Source organism: Zootoca vivipara, chromosome 12 (assembly GCF_965207765.1).
Source record: "Zootoca vivipara chromosome 12, rZooViv2.hap1.1, whole genome shotgun sequence".
NCBI lineage: Eukaryota > Metazoa > Chordata > Lepidosauria > Squamata > Lacertidae > Zootoca > Zootoca vivipara.
Window position 1 is genome coordinate 10,153,022 of NC_142595.1, and position 27,318 is coordinate 10,180,339.

The 27,318-nt window shown below is 47.7% G+C and overlaps 1 protein-coding gene across 2 annotated transcripts in view; it reads right to left on the bottom strand.

Moving 5' to 3' along the window:
* Positions 1-21,042, bottom strand: part of VAT1 (vesicle amine transport 1) — a 39,243-nt gene extending 18,201 nt beyond the window's left edge. For both annotated transcript variants that reach the window (XM_035134316.3, XM_088656395.1), the window contains exon 1: positions 20,549-21,042. In XM_035134316.3, coding sequence (XP_034990207.3) covers positions 20,549-20,983 — 435 coding nt within the window. In that variant the 5' untranslated portion in view covers positions 20,984-21,042. The remainder of the gene's footprint in view (positions 1-20,548) is intronic.
* Positions 21,043-27,318: the final 6,276 nt, after the last annotated feature.

Consider the following 27,318-nt stretch of genomic DNA (forward strand, 5'->3'; position numbering starts at 1 on the left):
CGTACGGCGCATGCGTCATACATAGTGACACCGCACATGCGTGCTACGTAGCGACGCCCCGCCCCTGGGTGCACATCATGTTTGGCACTCCGGGTGCCCGAGCGGCTTCTTCCACCACTGCTGCCAAACACTACAGATGAGGGCAATGCATTTAGACAAGCTAGCGTAAAAGCTCTGTGATGCGATTGAGTTTCTAAATTATAAATGTAATTAGGCATGACTCCATGGTGGGGCTGTGATCCTAAGTAAGCAGGTGAACATACAAAAGGCTGGGAGGGATAGAGCTTTTGGATTTCATGATCTCTGCTTGATGAGAGAGAAGATTTGTGAGTCGTCCAATAGAAGAAGGGAATATATTGCAATCCCCATTTGCCTGAGTTTGAGGGTAACAGCAGAAAACCATGGAGAATTATGTGTATCTCAGTGTTGAGAGTTGTCAGGAGACCCCTATTTGCCCCACCGCGAGCTACAATTGCCAGAGCAGTTTCACAGTCAATCCCTCTTCCCAGGGAACTCTGAGAATTAGGGTAAACTCTCAGCACCATTAACAAACTACAGTTCCCATGATTCTTTTTTGGGGGGGGTGGCTGTTTGAAGCAATATGATAATGCTTTAAATATATAGTACAAATGGGTCTCGCCTTACAAGTGAGGGTGAAAACAGCTACCGTACTCATGTTCAGTATAAGTTCTACAACTTGTTAAAAAGGATCCTGGCCCTTTGGGTTGTGGAGGGAGCGGGTGCGAGAAAAACACGGGCCCAAGCACAAAAGCACATGGCAATGCACAGAGCCAAAACAGCTCGCATTTGTCTGGGTTTGGCAATAAATGCTTGAGCACACACACACCTTTGTCGCAGCCAAAGGGTCTCACAGCTGGAAGCTACTCAATACGCAAGGATTGTCCCTACCTGCAACATTACGTTTCCTCACATGCCTCAGAAATACATCCAGCTGCATCATTCTGAAGGGAAGGGAAAATTCTTCGTAATGCATACCCATTGTTTGGAATGCAACACCACAGAGCTCTGGGTGATATTTCCTGAATTAGAGGGCTAGATTGAAAAGTGGAGAATGCTCCGCCTAGTACAAGGGTCAGCAAACTTTTTCAGCAGGGGGCCGGTCCACTGTCCCTCAGACCTTGGGGGGGGGCGGACTATATTTTGGAAAAAAAATGAACGAATTCCTATGCCCCACAAATAACCCAGAGATGCATTTTAAATAAAAGGACACATTCTACTCAGGTAAAAACACCAGGCAGGCCCCACAAATAACCCAGAGATGCATTTTAAATAAAAGGACACCTTCTACTCAAGTAAAAACATACTGATTCCCGGACCATCCGCGGGCCGGATTTAGAAGGCGATTGGGCTGCATCTGGCCCCCGGACCTTAGTTTGGGGACCCCTGGCCTAGAAAGTCCAGAGAGCATTGTCTCCACTCACTAGAAGCTGCAGGCCAACACCCGAGGTTGAGCACGGTCGCCCATTATGTTAATTTCAGGTATTCTTGTGTTTCTGATCTGAAACCGAAGATTCCTAGAAACACTTCAAAGCAAAGGCCCAGAAACAGCACATGAACTTCCCTTGTGGGTAGGAGGCCAGAAGAGGGAAGAGACAGATTATTTCCCTTCTTTAGCAATGTGCAGCTGGAGAAGAGGACTGGGAACCCTTTCAATTTTCACAGTGTGATGGGGAGGTCACCATGCAAAGCCCATTTTAACCCTAGGTTCTGTACCACATACACTAGGGCTCCCAAAGACCCTACAAAGACCCCTTGGACGTCCAAAGACCAGTTGCCTCTCCAGGGAAAACCTCAGATTCCCAGGCTTGTTTGGTTTTAAATAACTTTCTAGCACTTTTGCAGAAACCTAGATAGGAGGCAAACTCCACTGCAAGAAATTAGCCTGCTCCCACCTTTAGTCAAGGAATGAAGTCACAGAAATGATTTCAACATCTGGAAAAGCAGATCTAGCCAGTTAGACAAAGAGAAAACTACAGTAAAACACCCATTTGTCCAGGCTTGAAAAGCAGGACTTCTTGGTTCATTTTTCAAGCTTTTTTTTATGCTGGCTTTCCCTGGTGGAGGCTGCTCCACAGGAAACAGTTCAGATATACTTAACTATAGACTCATGGGGCTGGAAGGGAGGAGGAGGAGGAGGAGGAGGAGGAGGAGGAGGAGGAGGAGAAGAAGAAGAAGAAGAAGAAGAAGAAGAAGAAGAAGAAGAAGAAGAAGAAGAAGAAGAAGAAGAAGAAGAAGAAGAGGAGGAGGAGGAGGAGGAGGAGGAGGAGGAGGAGGAGGAGGAGGAGTTTGGATTTGATATTCCGCTTTATCATTCCCCGGAGGAGTCTCAAAGCACCAAGGTCACCCAGCAGCTGCTTGTGGAGGAGCAGGGAAGTGAACCCGGTTCACCAGATTACGAGTCTACCGCTCTTAACCACTACAGCACACTGGCTCTCCAAGGGTCATTCTGGCCAACCCCCTGCAATGCAGGAACGAAAAAGAGCAGAGCAGGCTGCGTAGAACCCACAACCGCTCAACCACAGCCATTTTTAGCATCCTTTTAATTGGGGAGCAATGTGTCCATTACTACCTTCTGTTTTCAAGCCCAGATAGGGGATCATAACATTTCGCACTCGGGTCATATTCCAGTCCCACACTTGTGAATTTGTACACATTTAAAAATTACTCTGCTTATGCCAACGCAGAGAAAGTCCATCATTGGCGCAGTGAGTGGCACTTTCTTCTTCTTCTTCTTCTTCTTCTTCTTCTTCTTCTTCTTCTTCTTCTTCTTCTTCTTCCTCTTCCTCTTCCTCTTCCTCTTCTTCCTCCTCTTCTTCTTCTTCTTTGGCGATCACTCATAGCTGGGTAAGATTGTCTTCCATTAACACTGAGTCCATAAGTGAGTATGAAGGCCAATTCTGGATCCACACGTCCTTCCACAGTGGGGACATAAGTTTCCGGGTTGCAGTTGATCATGGTGAGGGTTTGCCAAACGTGTCTTCCTCTTAGCACGATTCTCACTTTCGCCCTGAGTTCGAGTGTCTTCAAAGCCCACAACACCTTTGGTAAAGGCTGTTCTCCAATTGGAACGCTCGCAGGCCAGTGTTTCCCAGTTGTCGGTGTTTATACTGCATTTTGTGTAGATTTGCCTTGAGAGAGTCTTTAAACCTTTTTCATTGACCACCAGCATTATGCTTTCCGTTTTTAAGTTCGGAATAGAGTAGTTGCTTTGGAAGACAATCATCAGGCATCTGAACAACATGACCAGTCCAACAAAGTTGATGTGGAAGAATCATTGCTTCGACCCTGGTGAGTTTTGCTTCTTCCAGTACACTGGCATTAGTTCGCCTGTCAAGTTACTGACAAGTAACCCATGGCTACACTCCTTTTGCTGGGGGGTCAGGGAGGGAAGAGTGTTTGACACCCATAAAGCGTAGTCCAGGGTTGATGTGCTGGTGTTGTCAAGATTTTATTTATATTTTAGAGACATGCAATGGAGGTGGGGTCTGTTAAGTGGACTGCAGAAATGTTGGAGATTATGGAAGGGTAGAGCTGGGACACAAGTTTCTTGGAGGCTGGGTCTAACTACAGTTCTGTTCCCAGTTCCACCATAAATGATACAGACTTTGTATATTTATTCTGTCCGGCAACCCCCCACCCCCCCAAAAAAATTCAGAAGTTTGATTTAGCACAGCAATGTTTGCATGAAATCAACTAATAAGATTGCTTCTTGTACCCATGCTATCTTTTATGGCGATTGGGCTCCCAGAGGGCCCATGGAAACAATGCAATTCTCTGGCGCCATTTCCAGATTTCCGCCGGCCACATATCTCTCCTGCTGAAAGAAAACACAACCATTTCCTTTGCAGAGGGGGAAATCCTGTGTTTACTTGGCTCCCCTTCTCAGGAAAAGAGCATAACTGTGGCCCAGCATCCTTCACCTTCGGCGTGAACCTCCCTCCACAGCAGTCATAAATACTTTGCATGCATGTGGAAGGCCAAACAGATGAAGCCTGTTGGCCCAAAGTAGCAGAAGGAGCAGAGTTGGTTTCCACAGCAACACAGGACAAGACAAACCCAGCACAGTGAGGCAATTCGATCTCGGGGCAGCTATGTTCAAACCGCATCGCAACCACGGATATATACTGGAAGGCAAGTTCCCCAGACACACACTCAACTCGCAATGCCCATTGGTAAAATTTGGACAGACGAGCCACTCAAATATCAGAGGGCCATAGAGAGGGCAAACGATTCTCACCAAGTAAGAAATCCAATCCGTTTGCGACCATGAATGCACGGATGTTACTGGCCCAGAGATGGACAGAAGATAAAGTCCCTACCAGAAAAGAATGGCAGGTAGAAGTTGGTGGACTATGCCGAAATGGCTAAAATGACCCAAAGAGTCAGAAATCAGGAAGACCAAAATTTTAATAAGGAATGGGGAAATTTTATGACTTGTCTCAAAGACCATAGTAAACAGTTAAAATTGTTAGTATGATTAGAATATCACTTGTAGTTCAAGGTTGAATTCTGGATAGAATGGAGATGTAAAAGATTTGGATCATCATAAAAGATGCACGATCTGTCCCTCACTGGAAGGACAGATCGTGAAGCTGAGGCTCCAATACTTTGGCCACCTCATGAGAAGAGAAGAATCCTTGGAAAAGACCTTGATGTTGGGAAAGATGGAGGGCACTAGGAGAAGGGGACGACAGAGGACAAGATGGTTGGACAGTGTTCTTGAAGCTACGAACATGAGTTTGACCAAACTGCGGGAGGCAGTGGAAGACAGGAGTGCCTGGCGTGCTATGGTCCATGGGGTCACGAAGAGTCGGACACGACTAAACGACTAAACAACAACAACAAAAGATGCAGGAGGAAATGATTAATAATAGGACCCACCAAGGGGGAGGATGGAAGTCCAGGAGATTCATTGGAATCCTGTTTCTATGATTTATGCTCGATATATCTCTGTAAAATTTTAATTCGAAAAACCAAATAAATTAATTCATGTAAACAAAAAAGAAATCCAATCCGAACACACCATGGATAAGCAATCTGTGCTTTCCTGCGTTTCATTCCCTCTGCGCTCATCGTTTCGATCCATGCCCACATTACACGACTGGAACGGAGGGTGACATTTCATGCGCCTGAAGAAGTGGACCGAGGTCCTTGAAAGCAGAACCAGCCCAAGACATTTGGGGAACTGAGGTGGACGTCAAGATGGCAAACCCCCCTCCCCGCCAGGGAAGAAACAGTGAGGGAAGATCTACACCAGGAACAAAATGAGGGGGGAAAGATCAGCTGCCCTGATGGGTGCTGCTGCCTGAGGAAGATTGCCTCAACTCGCCTCATGGATGGGGAGGCCCTGCTGAAAAGCTTATGCCACAATCAATGTGTTCACCTTTAAAGATGTCTCTTAATGTTGCTTTAGTAAGGAGCAAGTCTCATTGTAGAACTCGGCAGAACTTCTGAGTTGCCCTCTTGTGAAAGCGGACTAAAAGTAAAGGAATGGCAAGTCACGTTGCCATCACTGATGTCCCACTGAGTACGTTGGGCAAAATATTCCTGCACTAAAAGGGGGTTGGACTAGATCGGGCATCCCCAACCTGCGGCCCTCCAGATGTTTTTGGCCTACAACTCCCATGATCCCTAGCTAACAGGACCAGTGGTCTGGGATGATGGGAACTGTAGCCCAAAACATCTGGAGGGCCAAAGGTTGGGGATGCCTAGACTAGATGACCCTTCTATGATTCTATATTACTGTCGGGTACAAGATACCTCTTTCTCACAGGCTTTTTGTAATGAAACTCTTTGTATCTGCCTTCTGCCTTCCCAGGTGTTCCCACAGTTGCTGAAGACAAGACGCATGCAAATGCTAAAAATGCAAATCTAATCCCGGTGTGCAATTTAGTTGCCTCCTGCTGAAATGTGGCAGCTGGTTCAGAATACAGAGAACTTCACCTTTCGCTGTCGGAGCAGAGCTGAAAGCCAGCCCCCTCCCCTTAGCGCATTCACATACTGCTAACAAAATTAGCATGTAGCATTCAGATTCCTAATTCCAGGACCTTAGTGCAAAAATACAAGGCCCCCGTGCGCAGGTGGGTGGAGAATCTGGCTGTTGCCTAATGAACTGCCAGCTAGTTTTTCCCAAACACTGGATGAGTTCCTGCGTGATATTACACAAGGACAAACGTTTTTATCTACTCTGGAAGACGACTGGTTGTAACAAGCCTTGCAGCTGAAAGTTACCAACCCAATCTTTGGCTGCCGATGCTGAATATACTGGTTCTGCCCTGTTCCCAAAGCCGTAAAATGTCCATGAGAAGCAGATATTGGGAAATAGGGATGGGAAAAAGGGATGCAAGAGCTATGAAAGTATGAATCCACAACTGAACTAGGCCCCTTACTGTGTACATTGACTGCACATGTGGTAAACCAGGCTTCCTCAACCTTGGCCCTCCAGATGTTTTTGGCCTACAGCTCCCATGATCCCTAGCTAGCAGGACCAGTGGTCAGGGATGATGGGAATTGTAGTCTCAAAACATCTGGAGGGCCGAGCTTGAGGAAGTCTGTGGTAAACAGACAAATCCTATGTACACAACGAACACGCTACTGCCTCCCCTTTCTTTTTCTTTTCAATTATATTTTATTAAGTTTCAACATTTTAAACATAAACAACCAAAACACAATTCTGTCTTTTCTCTCATTTTTCTCGACTCCCCCCTGCCCCCATTTTCCACAGAGTTGTTGTTTCTCCCATCTGTTAAATCATAACTACGATATTCTAGTCTAATTCAGGCATCCCCAAACTTCGGCCCTCCAGATGTTTTGGACTACAATTCCCATCTTCCCCGACCACTTGTCCTGTTAGCTAGGGATCATGGGAGTTGTAGGCCAAAACATCTGGAGGGCCGCTGTTTGGGGATGCCTGGTCTAATTACTTCTGTTGCTCATAGCTCAAACCCAGCTCGCGAGCTCACAGTACTGCAATACTTCTTTGAGTAATCCGAGAAAGGCACCCGTTCGTCCATACAACACTCGTCATGCTGCCTTCTTAAATTCAAGGCAGAAATACGGATTAGAGGCAGCCACATGCAAGTGGTATCTCCCCCCCCCCTCCTTCTTTAAAAGTAAAGAAACGCAGCTCTGGAAGGGGGGGGACGGGACACAGGAAGCTTCCTAACAAGAAGTCAGGAGGGCTGTGCAACAGATCCAGGCAAATCCCGGATAACAACCTGAATTGGGATGACCCAGGATTCGGCCGGATCAAGCTACGGCAAATCTGAGTTGCATGAGGGCAACACGTTTAAGTTACAATATTGGGTACAAACATGTACATTGCTACGGAAAATTTTGAAGACTGTTTTTTAAAAAAACTGAAGCCAGAGCTCTTCCTGCTGGAACTTGTAGATACTGTATACAGTTAGAAAAGGACATTGGAACTTTGTTACAACATATGATTACCGCTGCAAGGCTTTTATATGCCCAAAGATGGAAGGAACCCATTGTTACCAACAATGGAAGAATGGCTTTTAAAGCTAATGGAGTTAGGTGAAATGGCGAGATCGACATGTTTGATCAGAGAAAAGTCGTTAACATTTGCGAAAGATTGGAAACTTCTCGTGGACTTTTTGTGTGAAAAAGAAATAATATTTGGATTTGAGGATTGAGGACTAATGATTATAGAAAGTGGCTTTGTTGCGTGTTATATTGGAGTGGGCAAAGTGAATATTGTTTAAAAGAATCGGAAGTTCTTTACTTTCTGATTTTTGTTTTTCTATCATTCTTATTTAACCTCTTTTCTACTCTTTTTTCTCTTTCTTTTTCTATTCCTTTTCTTTCCTCCCTTTTCTCCTTTATGTTTTAATGTATTTAGATCAAAGTCTTAATTTGGATTTAAAAAGGGGAAAGATAATCGATATTAAGCTTTACATTTTTCTCTATAAAGCCTAATAAAACTTTTTTTAAAAGTAGTAACATTGGCAGCCATGGGCGTAGCTAGGATTTTTGTTGGAGGGGAGAGGGCAGAACTTCTGTTTGCTACGTATTTTTACTGATTTGTATTGCTTGGGGGGGGGAGCTGCCCCTCCCTTCTCCCCCTTGATGATGCCCCTGTGGGCAGCAGCTCTCCAGAGTTTCTGGCAGATCTTCACAACCCCACCTGGCGATGCCAAGATTTGAAGCTCCATCACAGAGCTTACGGTCTTTCCCAACAGAGAAGCAACATGCATGTTGTGTGCATTAATCCTTGCCCTTGAAAACACGCAAACCTGGAAAGTGGCTCCTTTGAGGGGCGGTCACAGCAGTGAGGACAGGGTTAAGTCTGCATGCATACCTGAAGGTATACCTGAAGGAGCGTCTCCACCCCCATCTTCAACCCAGACACTGAGGTCCAGCTCCCAGGGCCTTCTGGCGGTTCCCTCCTTGCAAGAAGCGAAGTTAGAGGGAACCAGGCAGAGGGCCTTCTCGGTAGTGGCGCCCGCCCTGTGGAATGCCATCCCACCAGATGTCAAGGAAATAAACTACCAGTACTATCTGACGTTTAGAAGACATCTGAAGCCAACCCTGTTTAGGGAAGTTTTTAATGACTGGTGTTTCAATGTACAGTCCTACCTCGGTTTAAGTATGCTTCGGTTTGAGTACTTTCAGTTTAAGTACTCCGCGGACCCGTCTGGAACAGATTAATCCACTTTCCATTACTTTCAATGGGAAAGTTCGCTTCAGGTTAAGTACGGACTTCCAGAACCAATTACACTCATACCTCGGGTTAAGTATGCTTCAGGTTGAGTACTCCGCGGACCCATCTGGAATGGATTAATCCACTTTCCATTACTTTCAATGGGAAAGTTCGCTTCAGTTTAAGTACGCTTCAGGTTAAGTACAGATTTCCGGAACCAATTGTGTACTTAAACCGAGGTACTACTGTATTTTTAAACTTTTGTTGGAAGCAGCCCAGAGTGGCTGGGGAAACCCAGCCAGATGGGCAGGGTATAAATAATAATAATACAGTGGAACCTCGGTTTATGAACACCTCGGTTTACGAATTTTCGGTTTACGAACGCCGTGGATCCATCTGGAACGGATTAATTCACTTTCCATTACTTTCAATGGGAAAGTTCGCTTCAGTTTATGAACGCTTCAGTTTATGAACAGACTTCTGGAACCAATTACACCCATGCTTCGGGTTAAGTATGCTTCAGGTTGAGTACTCTGCGGTCCCGTCTGGAACGGATTAATCCCCTTTCCATTACTTTCAATGGGAAAGTTCGCTTCAGTTTATGAACGTTTCAGTTTAAGTACTCCGCGGACTGTCTGAAACAGATTAATCCACTTTCCATTACAGTCGTACCTCGGGTTGCGAACACCTCGGGTTACGAACACCTCGGGTTACGAACAAGCCGGGTTACGAACTGCGCAAACCCGGAAGTATTTTCGGTGTGCGCGTGTGCGCAAAGCGCAAAAATAGCGCTTTGCGCATGCGCAAAACGGCATTTTCGGGTTACGGACTTTTCGGGTTACGAACTGCGATCCGGAACGGATTGCGTTCGTAACCCGAGGTACTACTGTACTTTCAATGGGAAAGTTCACTTCAGTTTATGAACAGACTTCCAGAACCAATTGTGTTCATAAACTGAGGTACCAATGTAATAACAAGTTGTTGTTGTTGTTGTCGTCCATACGCGCACACCCCCATGCTGCATTTCCATTCTAGATCCCCCCTCCCCCAAAGCTGCTTTTCTTCTTCTTCTTTTAAGGAAAGTGCCAGGGTGTTCTTACACATGGTCGCTTCTCATGCGCAAGCACCTTACAATCAATAATTAAAATCCTTGTAAAACTACCGCCAGATGGGACACAGTATGCACACTCCTTTTGAAATATGCGAAGCAGCACACATTGCGCATTCAGGGAGGAAAGATGAAAGGCATCCCAGGGTTATTAATGCATTCAAGAAAGAGACAGTGCGTTTGCAACGCCAACTCTGGGTGGGTTGGCTTGGTTAGGTTTTTAGTTAAAGAATGCGAAGGCCAAGGGAGGCCAAATTCAACTTCCCTGTTGGGAGAAAATGCATGAAGCTTGTCTGCTTGCTCAGGCTTACAATAACTATTATTATTATTATTATTATTATTATTATTATTATTATTATTATTAAAAAATGTATACCGTCATATACCCATAGCTTTCTGGGAGTTCACAATATAAGAACACAAAATACCGGTACATAATAAAAACAAAAACCCGGCATCACAGTTTATAAAGCTTACAAGTTTAAAAGGGCATTGAATGTAACTCAGCCAAAGGCCTGGCTATATAGGAACATTTTGCCTGGCGCCTAAAGGTGTATAATGAACTTCCCTTATAGAAGCCTTCTCCAACACGGCACAGTCCAGAACTACAACTCCCATCAGCCCCAGCCAGTTCTGGAAGGTTGTCTTACAGATTTTGATAGGCAAGGAAGCATCAGCAAAAAAACACATGCTTTCAACTTCTGCAACATATCGGCAGCTTGTTGGCCTCTGCAATGGGCCGCTCACAAGCAGCCTGTTTGCAGGAACAGTGTGACTTCCGAAGCAGCCACACACAGAGTGTCACCGTGCACGGAAGGCTGCAGCGGCTACTTCCATAACTGCGTGTGGTTTCCTCCCCATTCCCCCATTTACTTTATTAAAAAATACAAGCTGCCTTTGAAAACTACCTCTAGACGCACGTTCCACTTTGCCTCCAAGTTAACAGCATGAAAGAGGATAAACTTTGGGGGGGGGAACCTAATGAACTGGTTTTTACATACCTGTCCATGAGAAACAGTTAACAGGATTTCCTATTCAGCATCGAACAAGTGCTTGGGGAGCCTTCAAAGAGGCAACTTTAGTAAGGGGGGGGGACTATTTGGGAAAGCCACCAAGCTATACTGCTTGCCTGCATATCCTAGATGTGAGTTGGGATGAGTGCAGTTAAGGGATGGGGGTTGTCGGTTTGGTTTGTTCTTGTTTGTATTATGTATTTTTAAAAAAATCTTGTATTGTTAGGTTTTGTGAACCGCCTGGAGATCTACGGATGAAGGGCAGCATACTAATTTAATAAATAATAGGAATAATTCACTCCTTCCACATCACTATCTCTGAGGTCCACCAGAACTTGGAGGGTAAAAGCCAAAATTTTCCCTTCTCCACACAATTTAGGGTCCCAATTAAGGGACGCAGGAAGCTGCCACAGGCAGAATCAGACCACCCACCCACCCATCAAGCTCAGTATTGTCTAGCCCAGTGTTTCCCAATCCTGGGTCTCCGGTTGTTTTCGGTCTACAGTTCCCACAGTCCCCGACCACTGCTCGCAAGGCATGGTGGAAGTTGTAGTCCAACAACAGCTGGAGACCCAAGATTTGGGAAACACTGATGGTTCTCGAGGGTTTCACGCAGAAGACATTCCCAGCTGCTCTATCTTGAACCTTCTGCAAATCATCTACCACTAAACTATGGCCTCTCCCAGTTTTGCAGGGTTCTGTATCATGCCAGAAATACGCACAGGGAGAAGAGATTGCCCGCTTCAGACTTCACTCTCCAACTACTCAAAGGGAATTGTAGGATCTACATCAGGCATGTCCAAAGTCCGTTTCGGGGGCCTAATCCGGCCCGCCGGTCGGTTAAATCCGGCCCCTGTGGCAGTTTATTTCCTGGGGTAAAATCCTAAAAAACTTAACAACTTCAATCCTCAAAGAAGCTCAACAACTCCAATCCTAAAAAAAAAAGCTCAACAACTTCGGAGTAAAATCCTAAAAAGCTCAACAACTTTGGTCGGCCCCCATGGCCCTTCACCTCATCAAATCTGGCCCTCTTTGAAAAACGTTTGGACACCACTGAGATTCTACATGCCTGAACATGCCTGCAATGGAGCCATGGAGTCACTAGACCAGCCATGGTTCAATGACAGACCACTTGGGCCAGCTTCCAACTTAGCAAGAGCCTCTCAGCGCAAATCATTAAGGACCACTGCAAAGGCCTCCAGGGCACCTTCTCCTTTGACGTTAGAAGGAACGCCTGCTTCAGCCGGGGCCCTGGACCCGCTCAGCCAAGTTTCTCTTGGTGACAATGACCTCATCTCTTCAGTTTTCCAATAACCTGTCAGAAACTAGGAAGACGTGCTTCACTTAAGAAAGCACGACGGCGTTTCTGAGTGAAAGTTGCTTTCAGGAGAATTCGAGGACAGCGTCTGCCAAAGCTGCGTCGCAAATAAAATGCAGGAAAACAAAAATGGCCGCCCCAAAGGAGGATGTCAAGTATTACCTCATGGCTTTATGCTTATTGAAATGTAATACGTAACACGCCCTTTTTCTGGCATTAGCTGGAATGCATTAACCTAATTCCTTGCTCTTCCTCAGGTCTTCCAGCTATTGCCTTGTGTACTAGTAATTAATTTAAAATAGTCATGAGCAGGGCCGGTGCTAGGGTTTTTTGCGCCCTAGGCGAGATCACCTTCTGGCGCCCCCCCAATAAATAAATAAATAAAAATAAAAATTAGAAAAAATAAAAATAGGATAGTGGCCTGAAGCCGCTCAACAGGTGACAGGCACAGTGGAGACAGCCCCAGGCAGCCCCAGGGGGCAGTGGGCGGCAGCAGGCAGGCTGGCCAGCGCCCCCTCCATTTTGGCGCCCTAGGCAGCTGCCTAGTTCGCCTAAATGGACGCGCCGGCCCTGGTCATGAGAAGCGGGCGGGTTTTGCGGTGGGAGAGATGGCTAGCAGCTGCCACATGCTATAAAGGGACTTCTCTTGCTGCAGCCAGGAAGGAATATCACTGGCCGAATAAACAAGATATTCAGGGGAGGAGCAACATAAGGTAGGTGCATGAAGTAAATTCCAAAGGACAAGCCACTGTGGTGGATGTTACATTCCTCACCCACAGAGCAGTGCCAAAATCAACACAGACTGAACGCACTTCATGACCACAGACAGAGCCATCCCCAAGTTGACAGGTATCAGTTACAGGGCTATTGTCCAAGAACCAAGCCTGACCTCTTTGAGTGGGGCAGGATTTGCAAGGTCCGTACTTTATTTGTATCCATGTGTTTTTAAGCTTTCATCACTTGTGGGGGGGGGGGTTTGTGGGTTTTTTTGCAATTGGTTTTATCAATATCTGCTAACTTTATTTTAGTGCCTATACCATTTCTCGAAGTTGCTTTGGGTCATGAATGCGAGGAACGCAACTTATTGCGGGTAATAATAGAAAAATGTAAACAGGCCTTCAACCAGGACCCCAAATCACATTCCCAGGAATAGGGGCTGGTGTGTCTTCCAGGGGGTCCAACTTGGGAGGCCCAGGTAAGCTCCGCCCCACAGAATCGATCACATGATATGGCGTACAAACACCATATGAATGGGGGGCAGCCCCCTCATTTTTTTTTAGGGGGCTGAAGGAACCTTGGCCCCCTGGGAATTGGCTCCTGTGGCATCTTCAGCATCTGCTGAAAATCACGTAGCGAATGCGCCGGACACACCCTGGTGGGAAGGGAATTCTACCACGTGGGGGAAATTATAACAATGCTAGCAATAATACTAAACGCTGTGGTAAGAGGAGCAGCAGTTTGTTATCCAGATGATGCAAACGAAACCCCCAGCACTGCCAGGTCCATTTAAAACCCTGAATTAATCTTACATGCGATTCCATCATTTGCGCCATGGAGTTTTAGTTTGAAACAGAAGCTGAAACTACAGGCAATGTAAAGAAAGAACACACATAAAAACATGGTACTCGAGGGGAAAGGAAACTGTCAATCCATGTTCCAATTGGGGTTCAGGCAAGGATATGGGACTGAATTATTCCAATTGGGGTTCAGGCAAGGATATGGGACTGAATCCGACCTTGGCCGCCCTGAGAGGGGAGTCAAGCGGAGTGCAACCCTGCTGCTCTTACCTGATCTCTCAGTGGCTTTTGATACCATCGACGATGGCATCCCCTGAACCAGTTCTATGAGATGGGTATTGAAGGCACTGCTTTTACGGTGGTTCCAGTCCGATTTTCCAGGATCAATTTCGGAGAACAGCACTGAGTGATGATCTCCCAGCCCCCTGGCAGTTGTGATATAGGGTGCCCATGAACACTAACCCGTCCCCATTGGGAGCAACCTCTTAAGAGATTTGGGGCAAGGTGTCATCAAGACTATTTCTCTCTTTTTTTTGAAATTCATTTTTTATTGTTTCGGTTTGTCATACAGGTAAGTTACTACAAAGCTTAAAATTTACATCATATACAGAATTATTTCCCAAAAAGTATCTTCAAAAATAAAGTTATTTTAACAAACAAAACTGTGTGTCTTTTTCTTACATATGTTTCTTATATTTCCCCTATACACATTTCCCATCTTTACTTGTTCTTTCGAACTTGACTTCCACTTTCTTCTCTCTTGGTTTTATTTTCCTTCCTTTATCTTTTTTGCGTTTTACTATTTCTTGCCTGTCACACGCGTATATCCTACTCAAAAATATATTTCGGACAATGGCTATGTATACTCTATGTTGTATTTTTTTACCGTAATCCTATTGGTGTTTTATGAATTTACCATATACCTTCAAATAATCAACAAATTTACCCCATTCTTCCTGGTACCTTTGCTCTTTCTTGTCTCTAATTCTTCCTGTCAACCTTGCCAATTCTGAGTATTCCAACATTTCCCCCCCTCCATTCATCTACAGTTGGAATTTCTGGAGTCTTCCACCTTTGGGCTGTCAACATTCTAGCCGCCGTGGTGGCGTACAAAAACAGTTTCTGATCTTCCTTCTTCATTTCACTTCCCAATAATCCCAGAAGCATAGCCTCAGGTTTCTTTGGGAAGGTATATCTTAACATCCTCTTCAACTCGTTATATATTAATTCCCAGAATATTTTCATCTTTTCGCACGTCCACCACAAATGGTAGAAATTTCCCTCTTTGCTCTTGCATTCCCAACATTTCTTATTGTCCGTTCGATAAATTTTGGCTAACTTGACAGGCGTTAAGTGCCATCGATTTTCATGATGTTCTCTTTTAGAACAGTGCATGCTGTAAATTTAATGTGGTATTTCCACAATTTTTGCCATTGGTCATAATTGATGTTATAACTGTGATAACATCATCAGGCTATTTCTCTGTAACATCTGAATCAGGTGAGGCTACACAAGCCCTGGAAGGGTGAAATACGAATGCTTACAGAGCCTTATTTCTTTCCTGCTTTGTAAGGGTTTGAGGCTGCAGGAGCTGGTTCAGAGATCAGTAAAGGCCTATGATGATTATATCATTATCTCGCAATTTTATTCTTCCTGTCTTATGACTATATTTGAATACAGATAGGGGGAACCTACAGAACCAGCAGCTACCGGTAGCAGCAACCAGCCCTTTTTATACTTCCTTCTCTGTTACAGCTGCTTACTTGGAAGGTAGGGCTGGTGCCGCAATGATTTTTATTATAATGATTTGCATGCGATCTTTTATGTGTGTCTATTTTAATTCTACTAACGCTGGAAATTATTTCTTTTTCTTTCTTTTAAGACTTGCAGTTGAAGGTTTAGAAGTCTTGCAAGGAACAGGCAGGGCAGAGATGGCTGTGCCCAACCCCCCACTAAATCTTCCGCTCCTCCTTAAGGGAGATGCTCTATTCCCCTTGCACCCAACTCACAGGTAAAGAGGCAGAAATAATTAGAGAACACCAGGGGACGTCGTCTAGGAGCTGCTGCCTGTCTGCGTTTTCCCAGCACGAGGCCCATTTAGGTAGCAAAAAAGCCGGCTGTTGTCTCTTGTGGGAACGGTGGTGGCAAGATTCCCCAATGCCCAGAACAGCCCATCTCTGGCATACATACACACACAAAACCACAACCCCCCCCCACTAAACTGGATTGAGCCTTATTAGGCAGCTGGAACATCCAATCTGCATCCCATTACAGGAGCAGACAAGTGCACTAGACTGACCAACTGTGAGTACCTGGCAACAACCGTAACTCCCATCAGAAATTGGACACAGGGCAGGGGGCAGTTGGGGGAAACCCCCCCCCAAGCAAAACTGATATAGACTCAAAGCCCTTCTGGAAGCCTTGCATACTTGAGCAAAACTTTCCCCCTAATTTGCTACCTCTTCCACGAGTGACACAATGCAGAGAGTACAGTTTGAACTGAGCGGCACCAGAGATTTTTGACCCGGCAATATACAGTGGTACCTTGGTTTAAGAACAGCTTAGTTTATGAACAACTTCCTTGCAAACCCGGAAGTAGGTGTTTTGGTTTGTGAACGTTGCCTTGGAAGAACAACATGTTTTGCTTCCTGTTGAGTCTGTTCCATTTGCAAGCCGAGTCCTCCGCTGCTCTGGGAAAGCACGCCTTGGTTTAAGAACGCTTTGGTTTAAGAACGGACTTCCGGAACGGATTAAGTTCGTAAACCAAGGTACTGCTGTATCCGTTTTCCTTCTCAGAGGTGGGCTACCTCAGGCTTCCTCAACCTCGGCCCTCCAGATGTTTTGAAACTACAATTCCCATCATCCCTGACCACTGGTCCTGCTAGCTAGGAATCATGGGAGTTGTAGGCCAAAAACACCTGGAGGGCCGAGGTTGAGGAAGCCTGGGTTACCTTCACAGGTCGACGAGCCCCACCTGCCCCTCACTTCCCTCTACGGCAGGTGCAGAAACCTCCTTCTTGACCATTGGACCCACGATTGGTCTCGGCCGCTCAATCCCCCGGAGCCTGTCTTCGCATGCAGGGGAAGTCCCTAACTCACCCAGGGCTTGAAACCTTTGAAGCCATTCCCAGGGTGTGGCCGCTGTCACATGGCGACAGCTTCTAGGAGCCACAGTTGGGAGCAAAGTGCAGGATGGGGACCAAAGGTGGACAAACTACTCCAAGGTGTATGATGTGCCCGTGGAACTGTCACCAGGTAGCTAGATCACCTGGCCTCCTCTAAAAGATGCTTTCTAGGGCTGCCTTTAAAGACACAGTTGACCAAACAAAGGAACTTGAGGGGCGGTGGCTTGCGGAGGGCAAAAAAGGAAGCAGGGTGGTGGCTGAATTACCCATAATCGGTTTGAAGTAACCAGCCAACTCTCAGCCCATGCACTTGGTTGCCAAGGTGACTTTCAAGTAGGTTGGGCACCTTAACTGGTCCGACGGATGTTTCAATGTTCTGGTCCAATTTATTTTGAACCTTTGGAGCCTTTCAGTAAGGACAAACCCTGCTTAGAAATCCATGGGTTAGGACTTCTATAGGTTATTGCAACTATTCAAATTCCAGGCCAGAGTATGCCATAGTTCTTCAACTGGAATAAAACCAGAACGTAAGGCCAGTTTTACGAAGACTCGCAAGTAATTGACTCCGGAAAGCTCTGCTTGCAAAACTGGAGGCTTTTGAGGCATATATCCAATGCTATAGGAATTATGCTTTGCAAATAAATACATATATGCAGGTTTTGCCAAACCAGAATGATGGAAATCTCATATCCCCTGCCGAATTTCATTTCCTGAAATGTGGTATCTTTTCATACCGCAAGTGTGCTGTGTGTGTGTCCCGCAGTCATTGTGCTGTAGTGCAAAGCAATAATGTAATAACACATAGTGGAACAAATAATAAAGTGGAAATAATAAAGTGGATGTGCAGACAGTCCAGTATTATGTTGCATTATGTCTACTGCAAAACCTTCGCAGGTGAAAACAGTATTGATAGAGAGATCATGTATAACCATCATGGGGGCAAATCATCATGAACGCAGCATGAAATGATGTCTGTAGAGGCTGTCGCTCAGTATTGCCGCTAAAGGGACTGGAATAACTCTCCAGCACTATTCAGGCAGAGCTCTCTCCTGGCCTGACCTGGAGAGGGCAGGGATTGAACCGGGAACCTTCCGCATCCAAACCTGATGCGCTATGGCCCTTCAAATCTGACCTCTTCTTAGCCTCTTCAAAGAACAACAGAATACCGAAGGCCTTGTTTCTGGGGTTCTGTTGGGCTAGTAAAACAGGTTCGAAACTGGCTTTTTGTAGCGAAAACCCAGGGACCAAACCCTGTACTTTTCAAGACAGGAAGCAGAAACCGGCACGGCTTTTCATCGCAAGATTAGCTAATTTGAAGAACCAAACTGAAGACACCCGAGTCTTAATTACCACTTACCAAGTGGCAATGATGTAAACAGTTGCACATCAAGTTTACTCAAGAAATCCATGGCAATCCAGCCACCGGGGCTGTATTAAAGCAATCTCCCTGAATTTGCAAAGGAGTCCTATTCCTCTCAAGCAACGGCGTGCAAAGGAAAGAGGGCCTGCCTGATCCTTGCAAAAATAAACCTTGAAGGAAGCTTCAACGTGCTTTGCCTCTAGCTTGAAAGCAATCGATACCAGAAAATATTTGAAATAGCTATGTTTTTATGATTACGCCCATGCCCTTGGAGAGTCTGGCTACAGAAGCTAATGGAATTTGCAGGTAAGCTACTGCTCTCTGCACACCAAAGGGATGTTCATATAAACAGCCATGACAAGGGTGGGGGGGGAGTGAAGTCACACCCAGAGGCCACGCCCCTCAACAACGGATGCTCGGCAAGGTGGAGAACAGGCCCTCTGCAAGTAGGGCTCCTCCATGCAATGGGAGAACCTGGGCCACTTATAATTTTCCCTTGGGTGCAGAGCTCCACGTAGGTCCATCAGGATGTATGCCTGTGTGGTGCAGTGGTTAGCGTGTTGGGCTAGGACCTGGGAGACCCGGGTTCAAATCCCCACAGACCCACGAAGCTCATTGGGTAATTCTGGGACCTCCCAAGGTTGTGGTGGAGGTTGAATGGGATGGGGGGGGGGGAAGAGAACCACTTCATAGCTGCCAAGTTTTCCCTTTTCTCGCAAGGAAGCCTATTCAGCATAAGGGAAAATCCCTTTAAAAAAGGAATAACTTGGCTGCTATGGAACTACTTAACGCCACCTTGAGGTCGGGGGGGGGCAGAAGCAGGATAGAAAAAAATAATGATTATAAAATGTGCATAAGGCCCCTTTTCATAGCTCCAGGATCACATTTTCTTTTAAAGGGTTAGCCTGAATCCTCCCTGAAGTCTCCGGGAATGCTTTTGAGGTAAAGCAGAAGTTGTGGGTAAGGCCTCCACCCTCCTACATGCCCCCCCAAAAAACCCATCTGAATTAAGATTTGCTTTATTTTGCCCTGTTGCACTCACAGCCTCAAGCCTGCTTTTAAGTCACATGATTAATGAACTGGTTGAAATAACCGGTACATTTAAAATACACACACCACCTTGTAACTGTGTGCCATATGAACACACACAATAGACCAAGGAGCAGGTATTGCTTACTGCCGAAATAGTGGCTGTGGGAAGAGCTGATGTGACGGGGTGTAGGGGATAAGTGAAACCCTCAGGTGCAGGTTATTTATTTGCAAAATAAATAAATACTTAATCTCTTGGAAGAACCCTATGACCACAGCCTCTGTGGAGACTCTGGAGAAGGAAGGGATTGTAAACAGCAGCCACCCAAAGAAACTCTGCCTCTCTCCCCAGTGGGGTGTGTGGGTCCATAACCCCATTCACCAGGGTGCGGCTGTCCCCCTCTGAGGAACATGACAAACTCCAGCCCCCTCCCCAACCTGGTGAGCACATGCTGTGCTCCAGGCATCAAAGTGCAGCACAGCAGATGGGACCCCCCCTCTGTCGCTGCTGCGCCATCCCCAAATCCCAAGGCTGAGAAAGAGGGGCTTGTGGGAAGCATGTCATTTCCACATTGCATTTCTGGACATCTAGGACAGTTGCGAATGACCCCACCCCACAAGCTCGAGGCAAAGCATGAGATCAGGAACAAAGCCCCGTGTGCCTCTTGCATAAGCGGGAGGGAGGCGTGATCCTGCCCCCCCAAAAAGCATTTCGGTTGTCTCCCCAAGCCAGCCAAGACGTAGACACTCCCTGCCCCAGGAAGTCTTCCTGGCTGCCCACATCTCCCCAATCTTTCCCCTTCTGGGTGGGTCCCGGATCGCACCCTCCCGCTCCCCAGTGTGCTTCGTGGGGCTGGGGGGGGGGGCTCCTGGGCGCCTTCTCCCTGGTGCGCCCACTTCAGCTGAAGGTGGAGGGGGCGCTCCCTCCCTCCCTCCCTCCCACGCACCCCACCCCACCCTTCCATTGTCTCAACTGGAGGAATCAGCTCCACGCCCACTTTCCAGACAGGTAGAACCCCCTGGGGCGGGAGAGGATCGCGCCCACCTCTCGACCACTACCCCCCCACCCCTTACAGGGCAGGATCCTTCGCTTCGCCACGTTCCTTTCTACTCCCAGCCCCTCCCGTTAGCTCTCTAAGGTTAGGCACCTTCCCCGCGCCACCCTCGAACCTTCGGGTTCCCCACGGATGAGGGGAGCTGCGCGCCCACGTACCCCACACCCACGCATCCAGATGCCCTCCCTAGGGTGGGGGCTTCCGCTCCCTCTGCCCCGCCACGCCCACCGTCCCTCCCCCGCACCGATCCCTGCACTGCGGGGGAAAGGAAGCCGAGTCCGCGCCCAGCTGCCGTCGAACCGGAGACGCTTCCACCGCCCCCCATCTCCCCCTCGACACCCACCTTGGGGCTGGAGACGCCCTCGCCCACGGCCAAGACGGTGCCGGCCGCCTCCATGCCCGGGCTGAAGGGCGGCGACGGCATCCTCTCGTATAGCCCCTGGCGGGCCAGCAAATCCGCGAAGTTGAGCCCGCAGGCCCGCACCTCCACGCTGACTTGGCCCGCGCCCGGGCTGGGCTCAGCAGCGGGCAGGTGCCGCGTCTGCACCTTCACTTTCTCGTAGCCGCCGAAGCCGCTCAGCACCAGCGCCCGGTACTGGCGCCCGGGAGCAGCTGGAGCGGCGGCAGCCGCCTCCGACGGGGCCCCCGCAGCCTTGCCCTCCTCGGCAGGCTTCGCTGCCGGAGTCGCTTCTTGCTGCTGCTGCTGCTGCTCTGGTGGCGCCGCGGTGCCGCTTTGCTGGGCGCCCGCATCGCCCCCGGCCGCCTCTTCCCCGGACATGGCAGCTTCGGAGGTGGCAGAGACCCGTCGGGCGCGCAGATGCTGCTTGTGCTGCGAGGGCGAGAGAGAGAGAGAAGGCGAGGAGGGCGCGGCTGGCCAGATGCGTAAAACAGCTGGAGAGGGGAGGCGGCGCGCAAGAGCCGGAGCTGGAAGCAGGCGCGGGGCCGGAGCGGCGGCGGGGAGAAAAACGCGGAGCGCGGACTATGGAGCAGGGCCGGGGACTCCACCGAGCGAGGCCTCCCTCCCTCCTTCCGTCAGTCCGTCAATCCAGGACGCCCACTCTCGGCTTGTTGCTGCCAGGAAGCGAGGCGGAGACTGGAAGGAGGCTGGGTGTGCCTTTCTGACGCAAAATGCAGCCAGCTTCTAGGCGTGATTCTCCCCCCACTCGAAACGCATGGCGTTTACTCCCAAGTAAGTGCGTGATGATGCGCGTTTACTTAGAAGTAAGCCTTGCTAGGGCCTTACTCCGATGTGAGCATAAACGTAGAGAATTACCATTTAAGAACGGCCACCCTGGTCTCCTTCCAAGTAAGCCTCCCTGAGTTCAAATGGTCTTAATCCTAAATGCTCTTCCGTTTCGCGTCTGTCTTAATACCCTTCTCTATTATGCTATTTCTATTTTTCTAAATCTCCTTATCAACTTGTAAACTCTAGTCACGTTTCTCTCAATCCATTGTGCTGGTCATAATTTGTCTTCCTTGCATAAATTAGCCTTCTGACCACACCTAAGGAAGACAGGAGTGCCTGGCGTGCTATGGTCCATGGGGTCACAAAGAGTCAGACACGACTAAAGAACAACAACAATTTGATCCTCTTCCCCCCCCCCCCAAAGTTCTTGTAACTTGCACCTAGAGTTGTGCTGCACAACTTGCTTTTTGTACTTGGATTGGACCCAAAAATTGATCAGTGAGTCCACATTGAATCCCATGACTCACTAGGGAGTGGACCACTATTGTGTCACATGCCCCCCCCAAAAAAACCTCAGTCCCTCCCTCCCATTCATCCTCATCTTCATCATAACCTAGTTCATCTGACTGGGTTGCCACTCAGGGCGGCTTACAAAAACATAATTAAACATTAAACATTAAAAACTTCCCTGGACAGGGCTGCCTTCAGGTGTCTTCTAAAGGTTGTATAGTTACTTTGTGTGGCCGAATGTTCAGTAGTTTATGGGTTAATTTATGGATTAGCATTGAGGTGTCCTAGGTTTGCGCTGAATTGAGCTCCATCTGCGCTATACCTTAAAGCAGTACAGTGGTACCTCGGTTTATGAACACAATTGGTTCCGGAAGTCTGTTCATAAACTGAAGCGAACTTTCCCATTGAAAGTAATGGAAAGTGGATTAATCTGTTCCAGATGGTCCGCGGAGTACTTAAACTGAAGCGTTCATAAACTGAAGCGAACTTTCCCATTGAAAGTAATGGAAAGTGGATTAATCCGTTCCAGACGGGTCCGCGGAGTACTCAACCTGAAGCATACTTAACCCGAAGTATGGGTGTAATTGGTTCCGGAAGTCTGTTCATAAACTGAAGTGTTCATAAACTGAAGCGAACTTTCCCATTGAAAGTAATGGAAAGTGAATTAATCCGTTCCAGATGGGTCTGCGGCGTTCATAAACCGAAAATTCATAAACCGAGGTGTTCATAAACCGAGGTTCCACTGTATACCACTTTAAACAGTTGCGGCATCCCTCAAAGAATCCTGGGAATTGTAGTCCATCAAGGGTGCCGATCATTGTTAGAAGACGCCCCCAATTCCACACACACAGCAACAGTTCTTGGAGTGGTTTAACAGTCAATCCCTCTTCCCAGGGAACTCTGGGCACTGTAGCTCTGTGACGGGAATAGGGGCCTTCCCAGGAACTCTCAGTACCCTCCCAAACTACAATTCCCAGGATTCATTGGGAAGAAGCCATGATTTTTTAACAGTGGCATGCTCTGGTCCATGAGGTCATGAAGAGTTGGACACACCTAAACGACTAAACGACAACATGATACTGCTTTAAATTATTTGTGGTGAAAACCCAAATAATTTGTATGGATCTCTCCAAACAAAGAGTGGGCAAGAAAATGGCAAATGTGGTTCATTGCAAAGAAACGCAAACCAGAGATTGAGAACCTGTGGCAGATATCCCAGATACTGCTGGATGGTCAGCCTGGCCAACCACCAGAGGCTATGATAGCCCAAAGCAGTTGAAGAGCCATCCTGGATGCAATTTTTTAAAATAATAATAATTTTTTTAAAATGTACCATGATGAGTCTGAACTGGCAGTGACTAATCAGGACAGAGATCTTGAGCTCAGTTAAGATGCTGACATAATGTGCTGCTGTTGTGAAAAGGGCAAATTCCTTGCCATGATTATTAAGAAATGAAACTTCTGACAGTAGTAACAGTGGAACGGGAGGTGGTGGACTCCTTCCTGGGAGGTTTTTAAGCGGAGGTTGTGGGTGGTCATCTGTCAGGGATGCTTTAGTTGAGATTCCTGCCTTTGCAGGGGGCTGGGCTGGATGACCCTCGGGGTCCCTTCCATCTCTACAATTCCACAATTCCATGGAAACTGCCAGGCCCATGGGATCCTTGCGTAAAGCTATGGTGGGACCACGTTTGGATCTCTGTGCAGTTCTGGTTGCCCTGATGTCTCACAGTAGGGCCGACCTTGTATCAGTGCAACACAGAGGTATGTAAATCACACACAAGATGAAACTGTTTCAGGAACTGTTCCCTGTCTGCAGGATTTTCTGTGGGTCGACTCTGTAGACCCCCAGTGTCCCAAGCAGTGTTTGTGCCACTATCCTGCGACAGTTGGCATAGGAAAAGCCAGCAGGAACTGCGGGAGACTAGCAGTTAGGTAGGGGACCCAGGTGGCGCTGTGGGTTAAACCACAGAGCCTAGGGCTTGCTGATCAGAAGGTCAGCGGTTCGAATCCCTGTGACGGGGTGAGCTCCCGTTGCTCGGTCCCAGCTCCTGCCCACCTAGCAGTTCGAAAGCACGCCAAAATGCAAGTAGATAAATAGGAACCGCTACAGCGGGAAGGTAAACGGCGTTTCCGTGTGCTGCTCTGGTTTGCCAGAAGCGGCTTTGTCATGCTGGCCACATGGTCTGGAAGCTGTACGCCGGCTCCCTCGGCCAATAATGCGAGATGAGCGCGCAACCCCAGAGTCGGTCACGACTGGACCTAATGGTCAGGGGTCCCTTTACCTTTACCTTTAGCAGTTAGGTACGCACCTCTCTACCTCTCAGCCTGAAATCTCCCTCTGCTCTAAGAAAGGCAAAGCAGCTCACTGTGTAGAATGCCGCTTGGCTTGTTCAAATGCTGCTTCCGATGGGTAGAAACCTCGCCGAAATCTTACAAGATCTGGGCACCCCATATAAATGCAGTGGAAATAAACTAGCGTGAACATTCCGAAGCCTGAGCTACAGTTTGGCCTCGGTCTTCCCTTCATGGTAATGGGATCGTCGCTCAGTTTTGCATCTCTCTGGGTTTCAGGGTCTAAGTCAAGGGTTTTCTCCTCTCTTCGCTTGGTGCTTGAGCACTGTCAGTAAGGGAAATAAGGGCTGGGCATTCATGGAATATATGAAACAGATTCAGGGTATGATTCTCCCCAGTCCACTCTAGCTCTTCCGTTCTCGGCTTCCTGGTTAATTCTACCCCCTGTCCGCCCTCCTGTCTCAGGTTAAGCACTATCCTGTGCGAACTGCTATATTATAAAACTGCTTTTCAAATCCTGTGGGTTGCAGGAGCGCGAGGAGACGGCTCCTTTCCGCCATCGCTCCTCAACGCGCCAAGTTGGCTTTTTCTCAGGCAGCTCTTCTGAAACAGAGGGACGTCGCATGCTCACAGAGAGATTTGTTTGCAAACCTCGTGTGCTGCAGCCATGTGGAGCTTTTGCAGAGTTTATGGGTTCATTTACTAAATACCTCCCCCAGGCTGCAGATGGAGACATCTGTGGTGATAAAAGCAGGCTTGCAAAACACAAGGGCACAATCCGCAGGGAATTAGGAGCTGGATCAGGCCCGGACCTCAAGAGTTGATATCTGCAGGGCTGTCCTCCTTGCTTCCACCTGATGCCTCTGAGCCCCAAAGCCTATTCTGTTTCCCAGGGGAACCGTCATGTGACTAGACCTTATGACGTCAGTTGGATGCTGTCCAGGGTCACTAGAAACAAAACAAACCTCTCTCTCTCTCTCTCTCTCTCTCTCTCTCTCTCTCTCTCTCTCTCTCTCTCTCTCGTTCATTATTAGTAAGCAGCACCTGTACTTTTCAAGGGTTCACAGGCAGCAAAGTGAGTGGGTTCCAGGGAGGAGAACACAATATCCAGAGCAGGTTATTTCCTGTGCTGCCAGACTAATTTTGCACCTGGCGAAAGTCCAGTTTAGAAGTTTTCCCAATGTGGTTTAACATGGGCAAGAAACCCACATGCAAAAAACAATAACTCAGAAAGCATATAATAATAATAATAATATAATTTATTATTTATACCCCGCCCATCTGGCCGGGTCTCCCCAGCCACTCTGGGCGGCTTCCAACAGAAGAATAAAACACAATAATCTATTAAACATTAAAAGCATCCCTGAACAGGGCTGCCTTCAGATGTCTTCTAAAAGTCTGGTAGTTGTTTTCCTCTTTGACATCTGTTGGGAGGGCATTCCACAGGGCAGGCGCCACTACCGAGAAGGCCCTCTGCCTAGTTCCCTGCAACTTGGCTTCTCACAACGAGGGAACCGCCAGAAGGCCCTCAGTGCTGGACCTCAGTGTCCGGGCAGAATGATGGAGGTGGAGACGCTCCTTCAGGTATACTGGACCAAGGCCGTTTAGGGGTTTAAAGGTCAACACCAACACTTTGAATTGTGCTCGGAAATGTACTGGGAGCCAATGTAGATCTTTCTAGACTGGTGTTATGTGGTCTCGGCGGCCGCTCCCAGTCACCAGTCTAGCTGCCGCATTCTGGGTTAGTTGTAGTTTCCGAGTCACCTTCAAAGGTAGCCCCACGTAGAGCGCATTGCAGTAGTCCAAGCGAGAGATAACTAGAACATGCACCACTCTGGCGAGACAGTCTGTGGGCAGGTAGGGTCTCAGCCTGTGTACCAGGTGGAGCTGGTAGACAGCTGCCCTGGACACAGAATTAACCTGCGCCTCCATGGACAGCTGTGAGTCCAAAATGACTCCCAGGCTGCGCACCTGGTCTTTCAGGGGCACAGTTACCCCATTCAGGACCAGGGAATCCTCCACACCTGCCCGCCTCCTGTCCCCCACAAACAGTACTTCTGTCTGCTTACGTATCATACATTGGGCTGCTTACGTATCATACATTTAAAGCAACCTGCCTAACTTAACATGCACACACACACAAAAATCCTGGGGGCTGTAGTTCCCCCCCCCAGCGCTACAGTTCCCAGCACCCTTAACAAACTATAGTTCCCAGGATTCTTCACCACATGGGGTGCTTTAAAGCTACGGAGGCTGAGAGCAACATGGGGTGCTTTAAAGCTACGGAGGCTGAGGGCAATCCTACGGTAACTCTGCGAAGTGTAAACTCTACAGTGCCCAGAATTCTTTGAGGGGAGGGGAAATGTGCTTTAAATGTACAGCACGCACAGAGTTCATTTCTGGCTGGGCCTCCTCTCCTCCCTGAAGCTTCCTTTCTGCATGTTGCAGAAAGGAATTTACTGGCTGAACTTTCATCCCTGAAGGTGGGATACTGTAGAGCCCCAGTGACTAAGGGGAAGTGCATGCCAGGAGAAATAAACAAGCGCTTTCCTTCTTTCGCCATTCCCTCACCTTTCCCCCCCTCCTTTCACTCCACCCTCTTTTCTACAAAAATGGTCTGAACAATGGTTGAGCAGCTGGGACACACACAATGTGAGGCCAAAAGTTTGCCCACCATTTAAAGCTCTTCTCCTGTCATTAACAAGTGAAGGAGGAGGAGTTGGTGGTGGTGACTGGAGGTTTTCCATTTATTTTACCTCCTTGCCAGGAAAAACCTCACCGGCTGTTCTGCATGTCAGACTGTTAATAAAGGGAAAAGCATAGGTGATGTTAGTATGAAGTCAGCAATTTCGACCATTGCAAATGATTGCTGTTCTTATCATGTGTGAAAACTGTCACCGTCATCTCATATGGCCTGTGACTCAGGATTGTGGCGTGTGTTACAGCCCCAAGACCAGAAGAGCCCTCTCCCCTGCGCCGCAAATGAAACAGTATTTGCACAGGGCTTCCCATTAGATCAGATGCAGCCTAAAATAATTCTTCATTTGCATGCTGTGCATCTTCTAGATTAGGAAGAGGGACTCTTGAGGGTTCTTGTGCCCCCCAAACCCTAGAGCAAGCACTGC